Here is a 20,439-nt window from a genome sequence, read left to right on the forward strand (position 1 = left end):
ATCAATGTTACTTTCTGCTCAGTTGCACTTATGATACTAGTGGCCTTGACCTTTAACACTTACCAGCTTTTTCCCCCCCTGCAGACCAAGCCTCCTTTAAAAGAGGGTCAGAATAAAATTCCATCATAGTTATACATTTGCTTTCAAATGATCTGAATTAGATTAATTTGTTATTCCTCCTGCAGTCCAGCATCACTGTACCTTGGTGTTTTCCAGACTAATTTACTCTGACAGTGATAGCTCTCGCTATCTATGCTTTTATTACTTGTTTGACAGACCAACTCTGGATCTTTAAAAAGTCAACATATTTCTTGAGATTATTTATAACTTCCTTTGCTGGCTTTTCTCCCATCAGAACTGGACTTGAAGCCATCATGGAGACGTACGCGTTCTGGAGACCTCCTGTGCGCACACTCACCTTCGAAGACTTCACCACCATGCAGAAGCAGCAAGGTAAGGCCCTGGAGCAGGGCCTCTGCTTAGTGACAGGGCCAGGGACAGAGTGGGAGCTGACCCGAATGTAGCATATCTGGCCTCAGGCCAGATATGGGTTATACCAGTTCTCCTGGAATGAAGAGGACTTAGGAGCTCTGTAAATAACCAGAGCATCAGCACTTGTGCAAACAGGCTGGGTCCAGAGGCAGCATTTCATCTGGCACTCAAAATGCTCTCTCCCTTCCTAAGAGTGCGGTTATATATTTATGATAATGATGATATTAATATTGCTAAGCATTCACGTAGGCCTTGGTATTTGAAGAGATCTTCTTAATTACTTCATTTATTCCTCATGGTAGCCTTATCAGTTTTCTTATTCTGGCTTTGTGATGAGCAAAAACTTAGCTCTGGACAATGGGAATGAATAAATTTTATCAGGTCTCACAGTGAAGAGTGGGCTGTTGAAAGTCTATCTGAACCTTGCTACTTGCATTATTCCTTTTTTCCTTATCTAAAACAACACCCCTTTCAGTTGGTGGGCTCAATGGACTTTCCCCTTACTGCTTTGAGCTTCATACTTTTTATCCAATTTATCGATTTTCTTCCCTTGTGGCTCAGGTTGGAAAACCTGTGGCCAGATGGGTCATGATCTATTTCAACTCATTTTCTCAGTCCAGCCTGTGGCTTTCCCAGCCACAGCACCCATCTACCTGGGCACCTGGGTGGAAGCTCCCCAGAGTCAGATGCTGATGAGTTTCCTTCAGCCTCCCGATCGAAGATGATATTTGGTCAGGATTTACAGACAGACCTCATTTTGTTCCATCCAATGGCTGCCATTAATGGAAGCCTCACTTTTCAATTTGTGGTTCTGCCATTTGGAAACCCATCCTAGAACTTGATAATATATTATATTGCATGAGGGGAACTCCTAATGTTTTGAACACTGAATTAGGTTTGTAACTTAAATTGCTGAAAACTGTCAGATTTTAAGGTGAGTGTAGTGATCAGAAGCATAGACTCTGGAGTCAGGCGAGGTCTATGCTAGGCTTTCATCATGGGTCCTTTCTAGCTTTGTAAGCTTGGTCAAGTCCCTCAGCTTTTCTGACACCCAGTTTTAACTTCCACATTATATAGAAAAATAGAATCAAATAGAATTCTTGAATTAAATGAGATAGTGCGTTTAAAGTCACAGAAACATTTAATAGTACTAGTCTTCATTGCCTTCATCATCATCATCATCTTCACCTTCAAGGTCCTTCTGTCCCTGTAGGTAGACACTTACGAGGAAGATGCCAGGACCAAGACATGTTGCCTTTCTGATGGTTAATTATTTAAAACATGGTTAGACTATTCCTTTTCACAGGGAGCTGGCGAAGTAAGTGATCCAGAATTTCCATCTCTTTTATATATTCCTCCCTACAAAGCTGTGATTAGAAGCAGAGTCAAAGGTTATTCAATGTGTGATTACTGCTTTGAGGCCCTCATGGATGGCCATTAAAGGCAGAGGCTTGGCCGGGCATGGTGGCTCACACCTATAATCCCAACACTTTGGGAGCCTGAGGCAGGTGGATCACTTGAGGTCAGGAATTCGAGACTAGCCTGGCCAATGTGGCGAAACACTGTCCTACTAAAAATACAAAAATTAGCCAGGCATGGTGGCAGGCGCCTGTAATCCCAGTTACTTGAGAGGCTGAGGCAGAAGAATCGCTTGAACCCAGGGAGTGGAGGTTGCAGTGAGCTGAGACTGCAACATTGCACTCCAGCCTGGTCAACAAGAGTGAAGCCTCATCTGAAAAAAAACAAAAACAAAAACAAAACAAAACAAAACAAAAAACCAAGAAAAGAAAAGAGATAGAGGCTTAAAGGGAGTCAGGAAAATCTAGGCCCTCACCTTTCATGGTAATGAATTCTCTAACTTTGGGGACAATTTACTTCCATTCCTGCATGCCAATTTTTTCACCTACAAAAGAGAGATAATTTTTTTTGTGTGTGAGGAAATTTATATAAACATGTTGAGTAGACAAAAATATGTCATTGATTTGATTTAGTTCTGTGGTGGCTTCTTTGCTTATCTGCCCTTGCTTTACTCATTGCCTTTCCAAGCTAGCTAAGCAGGAGTTTGTATCATGGAGGCTGGTCGAAGAAGGTTGGCAGGGATATCACCAGTCCCTAAGAGCAGGCATTGGTGGGGACAATTGTGTTCAATGCTGTGTCCCCAAGATCTACCACAGGTCATGGTACCCAGTATGTACCCATGAACAGTGAATGAGAGATCACTTGCTGGCACTGTGGCTCAGGTGGGCAGAGCCACTCTCAGCCTTCATCTTAGACCACATACCTTCTCTTCATTTGATGAGTGATACTGTCCAGAGTCACTGGAACTCTTAGTTCTTAAGGGAAAAAGGAATATAAAAGGGATGGGAATTCTGGATCACTTACTTCACCAGAACCCTGTGAAAAGCAATAGTCTAATCATGTTTTAAATAGTTAATCATCAGAAAGGCAGTATTCCTTGATCCTGACACATCTTCCTCTTAAGTGTCTACCTGCAGGGACATAAAGGCCTTGATGGTGAAGATAATGATGATGTGGACATGGAAATGGAGTGATCACTGAGGGTAGCCGTTGGGCAGGCACAGATACAGAAAGCCTGCATGGGTTACTTAGCTGTGCAGCATAGTAGGCTTCATGGTACTTACACTAGAAATTTACCAGTATGAAATTTACCAGTATGAAGGGTTATTACTGACATTTTGAAAACAATGGTTTCAGAAAAACTGAACTTTCAGAACACTTCACCGACCCTCATTTTTATCGGAAGAGGAGAAAGAACTTGAATTGTTGGATACATACGGTGATGGGATGGGGCTAGAGAAAAAGCCAGGACTCTGTTAAATAGCTTAATTGGAATATATTTTGAAATATACACTGAAGTTGATCCAGATTCTCATTATTAAAAAATATGTGGCTTGGTTTCTTGACATTAACGAAGGATGTAAAAGCAATGACATCCATTCCCTCTTCCTTTAAGAACTGAGTTTCAGTGACTTTGGACGGTATCACCTATAAAATGAAGAGAAGAGACACAGCCGTTTGTGCTGAACTGCATTGTATCTTAGAAGGAATAGAGAGGGATGAACTAATGGAAACTGTGGTGGTAGCCTGTGTTCTACAGTAATTCCCTTTTAATGAAGGGAACTTCATTAAAAGTGTTGGCAGCAAACCTAAGACTGGTGTCAAATATTGACTGACTTACCCAATTGTCCGTATTACCTCATTGTTTCAAGCACGTAAATATCTGTCATGTCACATAGCAGTCCTAGACCATTTTGTGCTGCTACTGGTGAGGCTGGATCTGTCTTTCTGCCTAGATGAGGTTAAGGATGCTTTTTTTGTCCTGCCTTGGCTGCCTTCTTTTATTTCTCTTGGCATTAAGACTCATCTGCTGATAAAACTTTGAGGAAAGCACTTAGGTAAATTAGCCACAGTTTTGCAAAACTTCAAATCTTTCTGTTTTAAAAATCACATTGAATAGAGTGTTTTAAATAGTTGTTTTAGGGAGAAGAATGCATGGGACTCACCTTCTGCCTCTGACACAAAAAAGTAACGGAGGCATGACAGTCTAGTACAGGGGTGTCTGATGTTTTGGCTTCCTTGGACCACGCTGAAAGAAGAAAACTTGTTTTGGGCCACACATGAAGTGCACTAAAACTAATGAGAGCTGAGGAGCTAAAAATTTACCCCCCCAAAAAAAATCTCATAATGTTTTAAGCAAGTTTACAAATTTGTGCTGAGCTGCATTCAAAGCTATTCTTGGCTGCATGCAGCCCTGGGGCCATGGATTGGACAAGTCTTGTCTAGCTAATGTAGTTAAGGGGTGGTAGAAGTGAGTTGAGTGTACCAAAACAGATCTATTTGACAGGACAGCTTTCCTTCCACCAGACCACGTTATTTTTCTTATTCTTTCTTACTACAGCTTTGATTTTCCACAAAGGTTTTAGTTTACTCTTCCTATTGATGGTTTATTGTTCAACAACTTGAGCATTAGCTCTGAATAGGTCAATATATATGTGTATATATATATATATATATATATATATATATTTAATAAATCAAGTATAAGGTCTTCAGATGTCTTCAGTTAGACTCAAGAATATCTATGTGCTTGGAGAGTCTGGAGAGGCTAGAGGTTCTGGAGATGAATATTCTGTCTCAGGAATGGCTTCTGCCTGAACATGACTAGTGACAAGGAAGAAATGAACTAACCAGACAGGTTATGCTTGGAGAAAGTGACTGAGGCAATATTAACATAGAAGGAAAATGTAACAAGAGTCCAGGTCAGTTATAGCTATGTGCGATGCAATCTTGTTGGTGTTCTGATGTATATCCTTGAATAAAATTTGTGCTTCAACTTCCTCATGTACATAATGGAGCTATTTGTGTGGCCAAAACTGAGAGTTTTATCAGCAGTGACTTCAAGCTATTTGATCACTGTTGTTCTAAAAGGAATCATTCTGCACCAGTGACATTAGAACTGCCAACTCTCCGTCTGTGGACATGAGGGTACATGCCATTTACAGAAGCCCTCCTTTGCCCAAGAGAGTTGGCAGACATCACTACAGAGCTCAGTGCCCTTGGGTGTTTCAGTGTTTCTCAGGCAGTTAAAAAGTTAGGATTATGAGGGTCTCTATTGGTGACTGAATTTTCACCAGTTTGACTTGTATTCATTGAGGTTGGTTAGTGAGAGGGATCAGCTACCAATCAAGTCATACAAGTAAGATACTGGGAAAGAAGGACAATTTGGTGGATACAAGCCATTGAACTGTGACATCACTCTAATGAGGAAAACGTAGCCAATTTATACAGATCTCATTTATCACTGAGGTGAGGAATAATGCCCACCTGAACAGCTTACCACTGTAAACTGCATTCCTTTTTTAGCTATAGAAGAACAATATCCCAATTCTGCAACATGGCTTATACTATAAACATGAGGAGCTCCTGATAAGGGGTAGAGAGCATTTCAATTCAATCCCCTAAAACAAACAGTAATTGATTACATGTTTTGTTTTGTCCCCAAAGTTTCTTAAGCTCAAAATGTCCAAAACTGAGTCCATCATCTGTCCCACAGCCTGGTGCCCTCTCCACAGTGAAGGAGAACACTCCACATCCTGGAAGGTTCCCTCCCTGCCCTACCCTCGTGCCCAGCCATTCCTAAGATCTTGAATCTGTCCACATTTCTCCACATCTCTTACCTTCCTTGCTGCCATGCCACTCTGGACAAACGTCACTTCTCACTGCATGACCATAATCCCTTCCATAGTCTCCACTTTTTCTTCTAAGCCATTCCTCATATAGAAATGAGTCTTTTCTTTCAAAACACGCATGTTTGCATCTCAACATTCTTTTTTTTTTTTTTTTTTTTTTTTTGAGACAGAGTCTCCCTCTGTCACCCAGGCTGGAGTTGAGTGGCATGATCTCAGCCCACTGCAACCTCCACCTTCCGGTTTCAAGTGATTCTCCTGCCTCAGCCTCCTGAGTAACTGGGATCACACATGCCCACCACCAAGCATGGCTAATTTTTGTAGTTTTAGTAGAGATGGGGTTTCACCATCTTGGCCAGTATGATCTCTAACTCTAGACCTTGTAATCTGCCTGTCTCAACCTCCCAAAGCACTGGGATTACAGGCATGAGCCATCATGCCCAGCCTGCACCGCAACCTTCTATGCCCAATCTGCTTAAAGCTATTCAATGGCCACAGTTTACTTTCACCTATGAAAGACATATCCCTTAACATTGTCTGCAAGACCTTGCATGTTCTATCTTTCGCTGCCTCACCTCCAAACTGGAGATAATACCAATGAGAATGAATGAATATGAAGTGCTTAGGAAAGAGCCCAGGATTTACTGAGTGTTCAGTAAATGTTTTCTGTGATCATCCTTGTTACTGCTATCATTACTACTCTAGCTTCAGCCTACATCACCTTTCCTCTTTCCCTCATGTTCCAGCATCACTCCTCTTCCCTTTCTCAAACATGGTGTGCTCTTTTCCTGCCACACTGTTCTCTTTTCCTAGAAGTCTCCTTCCTACCCACGTGCCGTCTTAGCACTATCTGCCTTTGAGATCGCAGTTTAAATATCACTTCCTTGGGGGAAATTCCCTGCCATTCAGGGCAGGCCAAGTCTCCTTGAGGTGAGCTCATGTTTATTTGTGTCATTCTTTCATTCATGTCTCTTGTCCACATTTTTCTCACTGTTTTTTTCCCTCATGATTAAATCTCTGGGTCTAAACACTCTCTGTTAGTTGAGTGTATATTTGGTACTCAAATAGTGGTTGGATAAGTGAATAAACTCTGATGGGTTCTGTATGATAGGGACTAATGTCAATGTGTTTGGCAAAAATCAACCAAACAGAGACAACTTCAGGATAAAATTTGCTGATTAGAAAATAAAAAAGAAAGAACAGAAAATCCGATACCAGGAAGAAAATAAGTTTTGTAAAGGACAGTGAAGAAAGTGCCCAAAGTTGTTGTTGTTATTATTATTATTATTATTATTATTATTGTGACAGAATCTTGCTTTTTCACCCTCGCTGGAGTGCAGTGGTGTGATCTTGGCTCACTGCAACCTCTGCCTCCTGGGTTCAAGTGATTCTCCTGCCTCAGCCTTCTCAGGAGCTGGGACTACAGGTGCACATCACAACACCTGGCTCATTTTTGTATTTTCTGTAGAGATGGGGTTTCACCATGTTGGCCTTGCTGGTCTCAAATTCCTTACCTCAAGCCATTCACCCACTTTGACCTCCCAAAGTGCTAGGATTACAGGCATGAGTCACCACACCCGGCCTCCCAAATTCTTAAGTGAAAATAAGAGGATAGATAGTAAGTCGGGAACAATTACTTATGGTCTCAGGAATCCATATATCAGTGCATATAATATGGGGAGTGAATAAAATGACCTTGAAGTTTTAACATTAAGAAGTAAGAGTCTCTTGTTCACTCATTGGTGTTTCTCATGTTGTCTTGGGTAATGTTTAGTCTTCTCAGGACAGGAATAATGACAAGATGAGGAAATTAAAGTGATATACTTTGTTTGAAAGAAATGAACCCAGTAGGAGAAGAAGCATGGGTATCACTGTTAGGGAAGTCTACAAACTTCACTTAATTCTGGGCATCCTAATATTGTTCTCACAAGATCATACCATTGTTTTTTTCTGCTTCTATTTATATATCCTTCCTTATATCTTATGTAACTGCATTTTACAAACCTATCAGAGAATGGCCACTTTGTTTTTTTTTTTTTTTAATTGCATTTTAGGTTTTGGGGTACATGTGATGAACATGCAAGATTGTTGCATATGTACACACTTGGCAGTGTGGTTTGCTGCCTTCCGTCCCCTCACCTGTATCTGTCATTTCTCCCTATGCTATCTCTTCCCACCTCCCCACCCCCCGCCCCTCCCCCATTTTCCCCCAACGGACCCCAGTGTGTAGTGCTCCCCTCCCTGTGTCCATATGTTCTCATTGTTCAACACCCACCTATGAGTGAGAATATACGGTGTTTGATTTTCTGCTCTTGTGTCAGTTTGCTGAGAATGATGGTTTCCAGGTTCATCCATGTCCCTACAAAGGACGTGAACTCATCGTTTTTGATGGCTGCGTAATATTCCATGGTGTATATGTACCACATTTTCCCTATCCAGTCTATCATCGTTGGGCATTTGGGTTGGTTCCAGGTCTTTGCTATTGTAAACAGTGCTGCAATGAACATTCGTGTGCACGTGTCCTTGTAGTAGAATGATTTATAATCCTTTGGATATATACCCAGTAATGGGATTGCTGGGTCAAATGGGATTTCTATTTTTAGGTCCTTGAGGAATCGCCACACTGTCTTCCACAATGGTTGAATTAAATTACATTCCCACCAACAGTGTAAAAGTGTTCCTATTTCTCCACATCCTCTCCAGCATCTGTTGTTTCCTGATTTTTTAATGATCGCCATTCTAATTGGTGTGAGATGGTATATCAATGTGGTTTTGATTTGCATTTCTCTGATGACCAGTGATGATGAGCATTTTTTCATATGTTTGTTGGCCTCCTGTATGTCTTCTTTTGTAAAGTATCTGTTCATATCCTTTGCCCATTTTTGAATGGGCTTGTTTGTTTTTTTCTTGTAGATCTGCTTTAGTTCTTTGTAAATTCTGGATATCAGCCCCTTGTCAGATGGGTAGGCTGCAAAAATTTTTTCCCATTCTGTTGGTTGCCGATTCACTCTACTGACTGTTTCTTTTGCCGTGCAGAAGCTGTGGAGTTTGATTAGGTGCCATTTGTCTATTTTGGCTTTTGTTGCCATTGCTTTTGGCGTTTTGGTCATGAAGTCCTTGCCTACACCTATGTCCTGAATGGTTTTGCCTAGATTTTCTTCTAAGGTTTTTATGGTATTAGGTCTGATGTTTAAGTCTTTAATCCATCTGGAGTGGCGCCGTGGCTCACGCCTATAATCCCAGCACTTTGGAAGGCCAAGGCGGGTGGATCACAGGTCAATAGAATGGCCACTTTGATGTCTTTAGATACCCCTCTTCTGTCTTACCATTTGTGGGGTTATAATTGGTTTTTGAATTACCTTTTTGCTTAGATATGTGCATTTCTTTCTACTAAACTTTTAGAAAACTTATTAAAAAACCCAGCAGCTGTTGTTTTTCTGTTCTGTACAGTACATTCCTTATTAGTCATGAACACAAATATGAAAAAATCACCTTCAAAAGTTATCAGCATTTTCACTTCATTGTTTAGCCTGTTCTTATTGATGGGAATGAGGCCAGGAACCATTTAGGAGATTATTATTTTTTTTAAAGTAAAGTTGCTGTCTTATCAGATTTTTTTTTTTACAGAGCTAGATGTGTATTTATATAGCTGAAATTCCTTGTTCCCACTGGTAGGTGATTTATCATGTCCTAGGAAGGAATCATCCACAGCTTCTATTTGACAAAGTGGTTCATAGTCTAGTCCTACTATCCTCATTTTTATTTCTCCCTCTTCAAGTTTTATCTTAATATTCCTACCCCTTCAGATTCATAGTGAAATTACCTATAGAATTTGGGAGCTATATCAATTAGGATTCTTACTGTTATAAGTAATATCAAACCCCAATGGCAAAACAAAAAAGAACCTCATTGGCTCATGAAACTGAAATGACTCAAATAGCCAATTTTAGGCAAAGCTTAATGTAGGCACCCATTAAAGATCATCGACTCCATCTCTCAGCTGTGCTCTCTGCCATGCTGACTTTATTCTCGGGTTTCCTATGGTGTGAACATGCTTACCAGAACCCCTGCCCCTTCTTATTTTGAGGTTTAAATCTGATGGGCAAAGACATGTACCTTTCACCTAAGATTTCCACCAAAATCTCATTGAGTCTAATTGTCCTTAATCCAGTCATCTGTAATTACTGTAGTGAGGGGAATATGATGCTTTGATTGTCCAGGCCTGAGTCATGTGCCTTCCCTGCAGGTAGGGGTGAAGCAGTGAAAGTGGGAGAAGGTATTTAATAGTGGGAACACTAGATACTGTTGCCAGAAAAAAGCAGATTAATTCTAAAGGAAGATAACAACAGATACATACTGCCTCAAGGAAGGCAGTAAAAGAAGTAGCAGAGAAAACAATTAAGTTAATGGAAAGCGAGGAAATGCTGCAGTCCACCTACGGAATGTCGTAGGTATAAAATAGGACCATCTGAGAAGCAGAGACACTCAGAACACAGAGGACCGATGTACAAAATGAGAAGTGGATGAATGTATTAAAAGCTATTTTAAAGAGAAGGAGTTTAGGACTATGCATTCCTTTAAATTTTATGGAGAATGATTCATTAGTCTTTCTAAGACTGAAACCATGCAATGCCTATTAGCACTCTAATGTTCGTGTTTGCATTATGAAAATAGTACTCATCTCAACTAAGTAATTCCTTTGTTGTGATGAACAGTGCTGTGCTCATGACACTTTACGGTCTCTGGGTTTTTTCTATGGAATCAGTCTATAGGGTGCAGACATTTTACCTCTTACCTGTTTGAAAGCCTCAAAGAAGGCTTCTCGAGGAGGCACAGTGAATCAGCACCCCTCAGAGACAGATGCCATTGAATTATACGAGAGAAGAGTCTGGCTCCTGAAACCAAGTAATTACATGGAAATTTATTCTTTAATAGCCCAGATGGGGTTTTGTCTTACTGTTTTTCAATTTGGGGGGAGGAAGAAAAAAAGCACAACAAAATAAATTGAAAAGGAAAATGTATGTGAAAGCCCTCATATTACAATCTGGAAATGATCAATTTAAAGATGCAAAAGTCAGCAGGTTTGGTATTCAGGATTTTCATGGTCACATTTAACTTGTCTTCATTGTAAAAAAAAAAAAAAAAAAGTGTGTTCTAGGTTATTGTCCTCATACGAGATCACTGTTAAACATGTATCCTTTTTGGTTGTTTTGGCTGTTAGCCTTGGATATTGGAGCAAGTTAATGTCATATATGAATTTTCATGTGTGCCACCTCACATTGACCCATGGGCAAAATAAGACGAAGGGATCTGGGGCTGTAGGAGATAGATCCTACAGAACCTGCAGACCCTACAATTGCTATAGAAGTCCTGAAAGGTTTAAGCTACTTAGGGCATTATATTTTAATCACTTCTTAGAAGTGAACTAAGACCTCTCAGCATGATGGGAAATATACCAGTCTAGCTATTTGTGTTCTGTCAATATCATTTTGCTTGATCTGAGGAAAGTCGGAGATATGGGCAGCCCATTCTTGTCCTGGACGGGAAGTGGGGGAGGAGGGACAGATAATTCAGAGAGGAACCAGAGTTAGGTTAGCCATTGGGAAGATGGCACAGGGAGGGCCATAGCTGCTACCTGGCCTAGTGCTCCATTGTTCACAGCGACAGAGATTCCTCCAGCATGTAACAACAAACATAGCTGCTGCAACATAATGCTCCTCAGCGTGTGGAGAGGCCGAGATGCTCAGCTTCACCACTGACAGGCCAACACTTCAGAGCCATTCCAATTAGAATCCAGGTTCCTTTCTCCTCTTTCTCTCATGGAAGAGAATGTTTAATGCTGACGTGCTAGGCGAGGTGCAGTGGCTCGCGCCTGTAATCCCAACACTTTGGGAGGCTGAGACAGGAGGATTGCTTGAGCCCAGGAGTTTAAGACCAGCCCGGGTAACATAGTGAGACCCCATTTCTACTAAAAGTTAAAAAAAAATAATTAATGCCTATGTGCCAAATACAGTTATGAGCACTTCATACTATATACTATTAAATCTTATGGGTTTCCCAAACATCTCAAGTAGATATTAGCAATTCCTTAACAACGTAAAAGGCTTGGAGATGCTAACTTGCTAGGGTTCTTTCCTTAATCAGCAAGACAGCTGGGATTGAAACTGGGTTTGTTTGACCCACAATCGTCCATTAAATAAAATGTCTGTCAAGATGCTCAGAACACTCGGGACCTGGCAGATACAGAGGGGAGGAGGGGATAGGGAAGAGAGGCATGCTTGCTTTGAGAAGCAGCTCTGACCCTCCTGTGTCTGGGGTGGCCTGGCCTGGCCTCCCACCCTGCCCTTTTTTGTGATGAGAATCTCTAGTCAGCCAAATGTTGAAAATGCACAAGGAGGGCGGGCTCCTTCTTTGTGCTTATTTTGCACTTGGCTGGAAATCCCAATCTTGTTTACCAGTTGACAGGCTGTTAGATCATAGGAGGAGAAAGACTTGTCAGTATCTCGGTTTGCTTCTCTGCAAAATGAATACCATAGTCTTCTCTCTCTACGGGGATTTGAAAAATAACCGTTATCTGTATTGAGTACTTTATGCACATAAGAGAATTTCTTCAAAGCGAATGAATGCACGAAGACTCTCTTGGGCACTTCCTTCTCTCTTCGCATCTCCTTCAAACAGTAGTTCATATAGAGGCTTCCACCCATTCAAGCTCAGCAGGCCACCAAGTCTCATTTCCAGTGAATGTCGTTTAAAATCCCAAGTAAGCTGACTACAAACTTTTTAACATGTGCCTCTCATCTGCTCAGAAGGAATCCCTGTAACTCGTTAATAGTTCCCTTCTTGTTTTTTCTTTCTTTCTTTCTTTCTTTTTGCAGTGAAACCAATTGAGGCCTTAAATCAGTACCACGCATTCCATCTTGTGCCATCAGAGAAAACCATTTAGAGTTGTAGGAAGTTGTCTGCTCCATCGTGCACTTCCTGCTACAGGGCTAGGACCAGTGCCTGATGGAACGTACCTATAACAGGACATTATGGATGCTGAACACGTGGTCTCCTCAGGGACCATTTAAACACCAGATCAGGGAGAGGAAGGATGGGCTTTCAAAGAGAAGTGACCAGATACCTAGCCCATAAAACACAAATCTCTTTACAGCTGGAGTCAAGTTTCTCCATTTGTGCCACAGCAAGTATTTTAGAAAAAAAGCTCATGGCATTTAGAGTGGAAAATAAGGAAAATGTGTAGGATGCCTCAAAGAGGCACCACACAGTTGCAGTGAATCCTTGAGATTTCTGCAAGGCACAGAAGGGCAGGCCTTTCAACTGTGTAAATATAAGACAGATGAAGTGTTCTTCTTCCTCCTTCTAGAATTTTCTCCTGGCAGAGATCCTTCATTATATTAAAATAATTCAATGGAAAGTACTTGTTATTGGCCATTTGCACCTTATATTACTTGAAATCTTAGTTACAGATATTATGCTGAGAAGGACAGAACCTGAGGCCCATTGGTTCAAACCCCTCATTTCACAGCTGATGAGAATGAAGAGGCGGCCAGCACTGCTGGCGATCATGAGTCGGACAGGAGTTAATAGGCCTAGAATCAGGCTCAGGGCTTTTTTCAGCATGGCCAGCTACTGGCTTCCTTCTCCCAGCAGTATTTAACAATGTTGGCCTTGTCTCAAATTGTGGAATAAAACTCATTTTACTTTTTTTTTTTTTATAAAGGATTTTAAGTAGAGGATCAGAGATGAGAAAGACGTTCCTGAAATGACTCTAAAATCAGCAGCTATTCATATCTAAATACAAATCTTCCTTAAAAGTTCATTGGGGAAATTCTTTTGTTATTTGTTAGGCTTTGTCAAAATTTACCTCTGAAGGAACTATTGCAATAACAAGAGCCAAATTTTTACTTCTATAGCCAGCACTACTACCTATGTCCGTGGATGTAAGCTGAAAGCTTTTTATTTCCTGCTAAAAATTAACTTTGGGTTCCTCCTTGAGGGCAATGCCTTTTAATTGACCCATCTGGAACCCCTGCGTTCTCAGCACACTGTGGATGGATGGTTTCTTTGTATTCCAGTGTCTCTGGAATCCTGCTACTTTTTTTTTTTCTTCTTTTTGAGACAGAGTTTTGCTCTTGTTGCCCAGGCCAGAGTGCAATGGCACTATCTTGGCTCATTGCAACCTCTTTCTCCTGGGTTCAGGAGATTCTCCTGCCTCAGCCTCCCAAGTAGCTCGAATTACAGTTGCCCGCCACCACACCTGGCTACTTTTTGTATTTTTAGTAGAGACAGGGTTTCACCATGTTGGCCAGGCTGGTTTCAAACTCCTGACCTCAAGTGGTCCACCCATCTCAGTCTCCCAAAGTGCTAGGACTACAGGCATGAGCCACTGTTACCAGCCCTAGTTTTTATAACATTTTATTCACTGAGAAAAACCTTATTCCCACTCTTTTCTACCTAAAATGCCCCTTACCCATTTCTAATGCTCAGCTTCTAAGTGTCCCAACGTGAGTGATAGGTGATCAAAAGGATATTACATTCCCTGGGGGAATAACAGCTCTTGACAATGCTGGGAAAGTCCTAACCCTGCTCTGAAGGAGGAAGTTCTATCATGGAAGGTTCCTTATGGAAGACAAAGCAGCTGCTCTTTCCAGAATTCAAGTGAAGGGCCCTGCAGCCCTAGCAACTCACCCATGTCCTTAACTTCCACTGGATGAGAAAGGAAGTGGCTGCTGCACTGCTGCTTCCTGACCTCGGGGAAGAGGAGGCTCGTCAAGGTCATTATTGGCCTTCTTAAACCATCTGACAACACAATAGAGTAGGCTGGACTGCACTGGCCCTTAGTCTGTTGATGAGTCGTCCACCTGACTAGCTCTAGCATTCACACATCATAAGATCAACTTGTTCAAATACAGATTCAGGGACTTTTGGAAATGAAAGGAATCTGGAGGTCCTCTAGCCAAAAGTGTGGTTCTTCACCTGCAAACTTGTTGGAAATGAGAATCCTTGGCCCCACCCCAGATCTACAGAATCAGAGGCTTTGGGAATGGAGTAAGCAATCTATGCTTTAACAAGCCATCTGGCTTATTCTCATGCACACTCAGTTTAGGAAGGGTGTTTCTGAGTACTTAGAAATGAGGAACTGGGGTTGTATGATTGGTTCTTAAGCTGTGTTACACATCTGGGGGAATTTTTAAAACAATATTGATACAGAGGTCCCATGCTCAGAAAGTGTCCTTTAGTTCATCCGAGGTAGGATCCTGGAATATCAGCATTTTTAAAAGCTGCCAGGTCCTGTATGCCTGAGAACCACTGATCTAACTTAATTCCTTATCTCTAGATGAAGAAACCATAACCTGCAGAGGGTAAGTGATGTGCTCAGGGTTACCTGGGCAGTTAGTGTGGCAGAGCTGTGAGCAGACCTAGATCTCCTGACTCTCAGGTCAGTTGAAGACCTGTTTGGCCTCTTGTTCTCATAAATATCCAAACTCCAAAGACTCCATTTACAGTCTTTATTTCAGTCTCTGAGACTGGGCACGATACTATAAAAGGAGATCAGCAGAGCCTCTGGTTCATAATTTGTTTTGGGTTAGCCTTTCTTTATTCTGATGTAGCTCTTACAGTTGTGTTCCCAATGTGATGCATTTTCCGTCTCATACCCCCAGGCTCCACTGCTCTATCCCCCAAGGCCTCAGTTTTGACTTGCCACTCTTTCCCATTACCCCACTTCCTCTGAGATGAGGGTCCCGCTTCGGTGTCCTGCGTGTTTGGCTGGAAGACTAAAAATGGCAAAGTAGGCAACAGCCTTTGAATAAAATACAAATTTATTGCATTTCCCATTAAGAATGGGAAGAGCTGAGCTAGTGGATTTTTAATGCTGACATCAGAGGTCTTTATTTTTCCCCCCATGACAACATATTTTATTTATTTTGTATTTATTTCTCATGATAGCATATTTTATTTATTTAATTATTTAATTATTTATCTATGTATTTTTATTCATTATACTTCACGTTCTGGGGTGCAGATCATGTAGGTTTGTTACATAGGTATACATATGCCATGGCGGTGGTTTGCTGCATCCATCGCTCCATCATCTACATTAGATATTTCTCCTAATGCTATCCCTCCCCAATCCCTCCACCCCCTGCTATTCCTCCCCTAGCTCCCCACCCCCCAGGTCCCAGTGTGTGATGTTCCCCTTCCAATGGCCGTGTGATCTTATTGTTCAACACTCACCTATAAATGAGAACACGCAGTGTTTGGTTTTCAATTCTTGTGTCCATTTGCTGAGAATGATGGTTTCCGGTTTCATCCCTGTCCCTGCAAAGGACATGAACTCATCCTTTTTTATGGCTGCATAGTATCCCATGGTGTATATGTGCCACATTTTTTTTGATCAGTCTATCAGTGATGGGCATTTGGGTTGGTTCCAAGTCTTTGCTATTGTGAACAGTGCCACAATAAACATACGAGTGCATGTGTCTTCATAATAGAATGATTTATAATCCTTTGGGTATATACCCAGTAATGGGATTGCTGGGTCAAATGGTATTATTTTTTTATTGTACTTTAGGTTCTGGGGTACATGTGCAGATCATGCAGGATTGTTGCATAGGTACACACACGGTAATGCGGTTTGCTGCCTTCATCCCCTTGTCACCTACATCATAACATGGCATTTCTTCCCATGTTATCCCTCCCCAACCTCCTCACCCCCCCACTGTCCCTCCCTTGGCCTTCCCCAACAGACCCCAGTGTGTGATGCTCCCCTCCCTGTGTCCATGTGTTCTTATTGTTCAACACCCACCTATGAGTGAGAATGTGCACTGTTTGATTTTCTGTTCTTGTGTCAGTTTGCTGAGAATGATGGTTTCCAGATTCATCCATGTCCCTACAAAGAACACAGACTCATCGTTTTTTTATGGCTGCGTAGTATTCCATAGTGTATATATAGCACTTTTTTTTTTAAATCCAGTCTATCATTGATGGGCATTTGGGTTGGTTCCAAGTCTTTGCTATTGTGAACAGTGCCACAATAAACATATGAGTGCATGTGTCCTTATAGTAGAATGATTTATAATCCTTTGGGTATATACTCAGTAATGGGATTGCTGGGTCAAATGGAATTTCTATTTCTAGGTCCTTGAGGAATCACCACACTGTCTTCCACAATGGTTGAACTAATTTACACTCCCACCAACAGTGTAAAAGTGTTCCCATTTCTCCACATCCTCTCCAGCATCTTTTAATGATCGCCATTAAATGTCTCCAGATTTTTTAGTGATCGCCGTTCTAACTGGTGTGGGGTGGTATCTCAATGTGGTTTTGATTTGCATTTCTCTAATAATCAGTGATGATGAGCATTTTTTCATGTTTCTTGGCCTCATATATGTGTTCTTTTGAAAAGTGTTCATATCCTTCCCCCACTTTTGAATGGGTTTGTTTGCTTGTTTCTTGTAAATCTGCTTCAGTTCTTTGTAGATTCTGGGTATTAGCCTTTTGTCAGATGGGATCTGGCAGGTATCATTTTGGGACGAAACTACCAGAAGAAAGGAACAGGCAGCAATCTTTGCTGTTCCGCAGCCCTCCATGGGTGATTCCCAGAGGTCTTATTAGAAAGGGAATTTGATGGTGAGAAATGGCAACGTGAGTCTTGGAAGGTTTATTGTTATTTTTATACATAGGACTTACTAAGGCTATTACAGAGAGAAACAAAAAAAAATAGCGTTGCTTTTAGTCATCTTCTGGAAAGTGTATGTGTGTATGCCTGTATGACTGGGTATGTGTCCACAGGTGGAATTACTTAGCATAGATCTGCTGAGTTAAGAAGAAAAATGGTTCTGTAAAAGTCAGCCTTATCTTGGACATTTGAAGGCACCTGTACGGCTTGGTTTGACTTAGACTCATCTTAAAAGGCCTCTGTTTCACTAGTATTCACATTTTATTTTTCAGGAGGCAGCACAGGCACTTCCCCAACCACCTCCAGCACTGGGACACCATCCCCTTCGGCGTCTTCTCATCTTTTATCTCCATCCTGTTCTCCTCCAACTTTTCATCTGGCCCCCAATACTTTCAACGTGGGCTGCCGGGAGAGCCAGCTGTGTAATCTAAACCTCTCTGATTATCCACCATGCGCCCGAAGCAACATGGCTGCCTTGCAGAGCTACCCAGGGCTGAGTGACAGTGGCTACAACAGGCTCCAGAGTGGCACCTCTCCAGCCACTCAGCCCTCTGAAACCTTCATGCCTCAGAGGACTCCATCCCTGATCTCAGGAATACCAACTCCTCCCTCGTTGCCTGGCAACAGCAAGATGGAAGCCTATGGTGGCCAGCTGGGGTCCTTCCCCACTTCCCAGTTTCAGTATGTCATGCAGGCAGGCAATGCTGCCTCCAGCTCCTCATCACCACACATGTTCGGGGGCAGTCACATGCAGCAGAGCTCCTACAATGCTTTCTCCCTCCACAACCCTTACAACCTGTATGGATACAATTTCCCCACCTCCCCTAGGCTAGCCGCAAGCCCAGAAAAACTGAGCGCCTCTCAAAGCACTTTACTCTGTTCTTCTCCTTCCAACGGGGCCTTCGGAGAGAGGCAGTACCTGCCCTCGGGGATGGAGCACAGCATGCACATGATCAGTCCTTCACCCAATAACCAACAGGCAACCAACGCTTGTGATGGCCGGCAGTATGGGGCGGTTCCAGGCTCCTCCTCCCAGATGTCCGTGCACATGGTTTAAAGGCCAGTCCAAACACCACGGAGCATATGACAATCAAGTACCCAGAGTCTCCGTGGGCAGATCCTCCTCTTTGGGAGTCCAGTGCCTTTGGAAAACAGGAACTGTGTATTTTTTTTTTTTTTTTTCTGGAGGAAAACATACCCAAGAACAACAGACACCTTTAAGCCGCTGAAGGATACTTGCGGTGGAATCATCCACAACTCAGTGGCCATTCTCCTGCCTTCCCAGACCTTAGTTTTATAAAGCACCAGAGTGGCCTTTGAAGAGACTGAGTAATCACTTCGTCATAATGTTAAGGGAGATGCTAGTGTGTGGCAGCCATGAAAAGTTAACACACCCACATACAGACAGACCTACCTATGCATACATGCACACACACATATATTCATACACAGTTCATACACACGCAAACATACATGCACACTGACTCTGAACTGGGCAGACTCTGTGGAGGGAGGTCCAGAATGGGTACTTTCACCAAGAATTTGTCTATGTACAACTCTAGATGGAGTGGGCCAGCAGTAGCTGCCAGCCATTCCCTCCTGCAACTTCCTCTGCTTCTGGAATGAACCGTGTATCCTGGAGACCCTCTCCGTGGATGAGAGTAGAAAGAGATCAGTACAACATCTGGACTTGGCTTCTGGAAAACGATTGCCTTGAACTTTGGCTCTCTTCACTTGTATGCTATCATTGATATTCCCGGTGGTGCCTGTGGAAAGAGGGAGTAAGAGCAGCTGAATATGAGAGAGACAGAAAGAATAGAGAGCAAGTGATAGGTGGAGAGCAAGACTGAGAGAGAAAGTGTGAGCAATGATGAGAGTTTTAATTCACCAAGGAGATGTGTTTTTGGTTTGTCCTCCCAAACCCCACCCACCCCACTGCAGGTTATAGGAAGAATCATGGCATTACTGGGGAGTAAACTTCTCTGGGACACTGAGCATGGTCAGGGCATTGGTGAGAGGGACAGAGCAAGGGGTGCATTGTGATCCCACAACTCTGACCACTGTGATCCAGAAGAGAGGTGCACCGTGTGGGAAGTGCTGATTCCACAGCTCGCAGCCTGGCGGGGAAGGGAAACAGGAGGGTGTGAAGATGGAAGAGTTTTATAATCTCGGAAGATGATACCAAGAGCAGAGGCAACAGAGAGAGGCCTGACCTCCACGTGTCGGATCCAAACGCCTGACCTAGCATGCCTGCCTGCTAGCCCCTGTGGCAGGAAAAGTCCCCTCACGTCCCAGGGAATTGCAGATGAGTCTTCTATACCCTTCCACCTGTCCTTAGATCTCCATTCTTGTCAAGTAGTTCATTGCATTTTGAAGTTTTGTGTTTTTTTCCTTCATTTTCTCCTTTCCCTTCAAATCTCTTAATGATAAGAAAACAAGTGAAGCTTAGTGAAAGCTAAAATTTTAAAATGGTGTGGAAATGCAAATAATGCCAAGTAAAATAATACAGATATTATGAAGATTTTTGGTTTTGACGTGTTGTAGATATATGTATTTATGTGCCTAGTGGGGAATCCAATATTATGAATATGAAAAAGGGGGCAATAAAAGGATATGTAAAATATGTATGAAGAAAAGGTGTATAAAAATTTGCCCTTATGCACGGAACTCTTGTTTCTAAGTGCCAAGCACAGAAAGCCGCTAAATAAAATCTTTGCAATTGTTTTCTGCATGTTTGTTCATACAGCAAAATCACATATCAGCCTTGTTCCTTTTCCTCACGCTTTACAATGAGCAGAGAAGTTTTATATACATTACTCTATGCTATCTTTATATGGACCCCATGAAGCGAATATTAGCATCCTTTTCTAAGCAGTAACTGCGTTCCAGAGAGATGAGATGACTTTTGCAGCATCATCCAGCCTGTCACAGAGGGAATGAGGACTTGAAACCAGATCTTCTGACTCTAGTGTGATTTTTGCCTTCATGTTAGCTGCAGAAAGCTGTGGGAGGCCAATAGTGATTGTCCTTGTGATTGTGTGCCCCCCGACACTATTC

The 20,439-nt window shown here is 42.2% G+C and overlaps 1 protein-coding gene across 4 annotated transcripts in view; it reads left to right on the plus strand.

Moving 5' to 3' along the window:
* Positions 1 to 20,106, plus strand: part of TBX15 (T-box transcription factor 15) — a 115,065-nt gene extending 94,959 nt beyond the window's left edge. For all 4 annotated transcript variants that reach the window (XM_010344072.3, XM_074381186.1, XM_074381187.1 and 1 more), the window contains exons 7-8: positions 356 to 453; positions 17,655 to 20,106. In XM_010344072.3, the coding sequence (XP_010342374.1) occupies positions 356 to 453; positions 17,655 to 18,439 (883 nt within the window). In that variant the 3' untranslated portion in view covers positions 18,440 to 20,106. The remainder of the gene's footprint in view (positions 1 to 355; positions 454 to 17,654) is intronic.
* Positions 20,107 to 20,439: the final 333 nt, after the last annotated feature.

This window comes from Saimiri boliviensis, chromosome 11, assembly GCF_048565385.1.
Source record: "Saimiri boliviensis isolate mSaiBol1 chromosome 11, mSaiBol1.pri, whole genome shotgun sequence".
Taxonomy (NCBI): Eukaryota; Metazoa; Chordata; class Mammalia; order Primates; family Cebidae; genus Saimiri; species Saimiri boliviensis.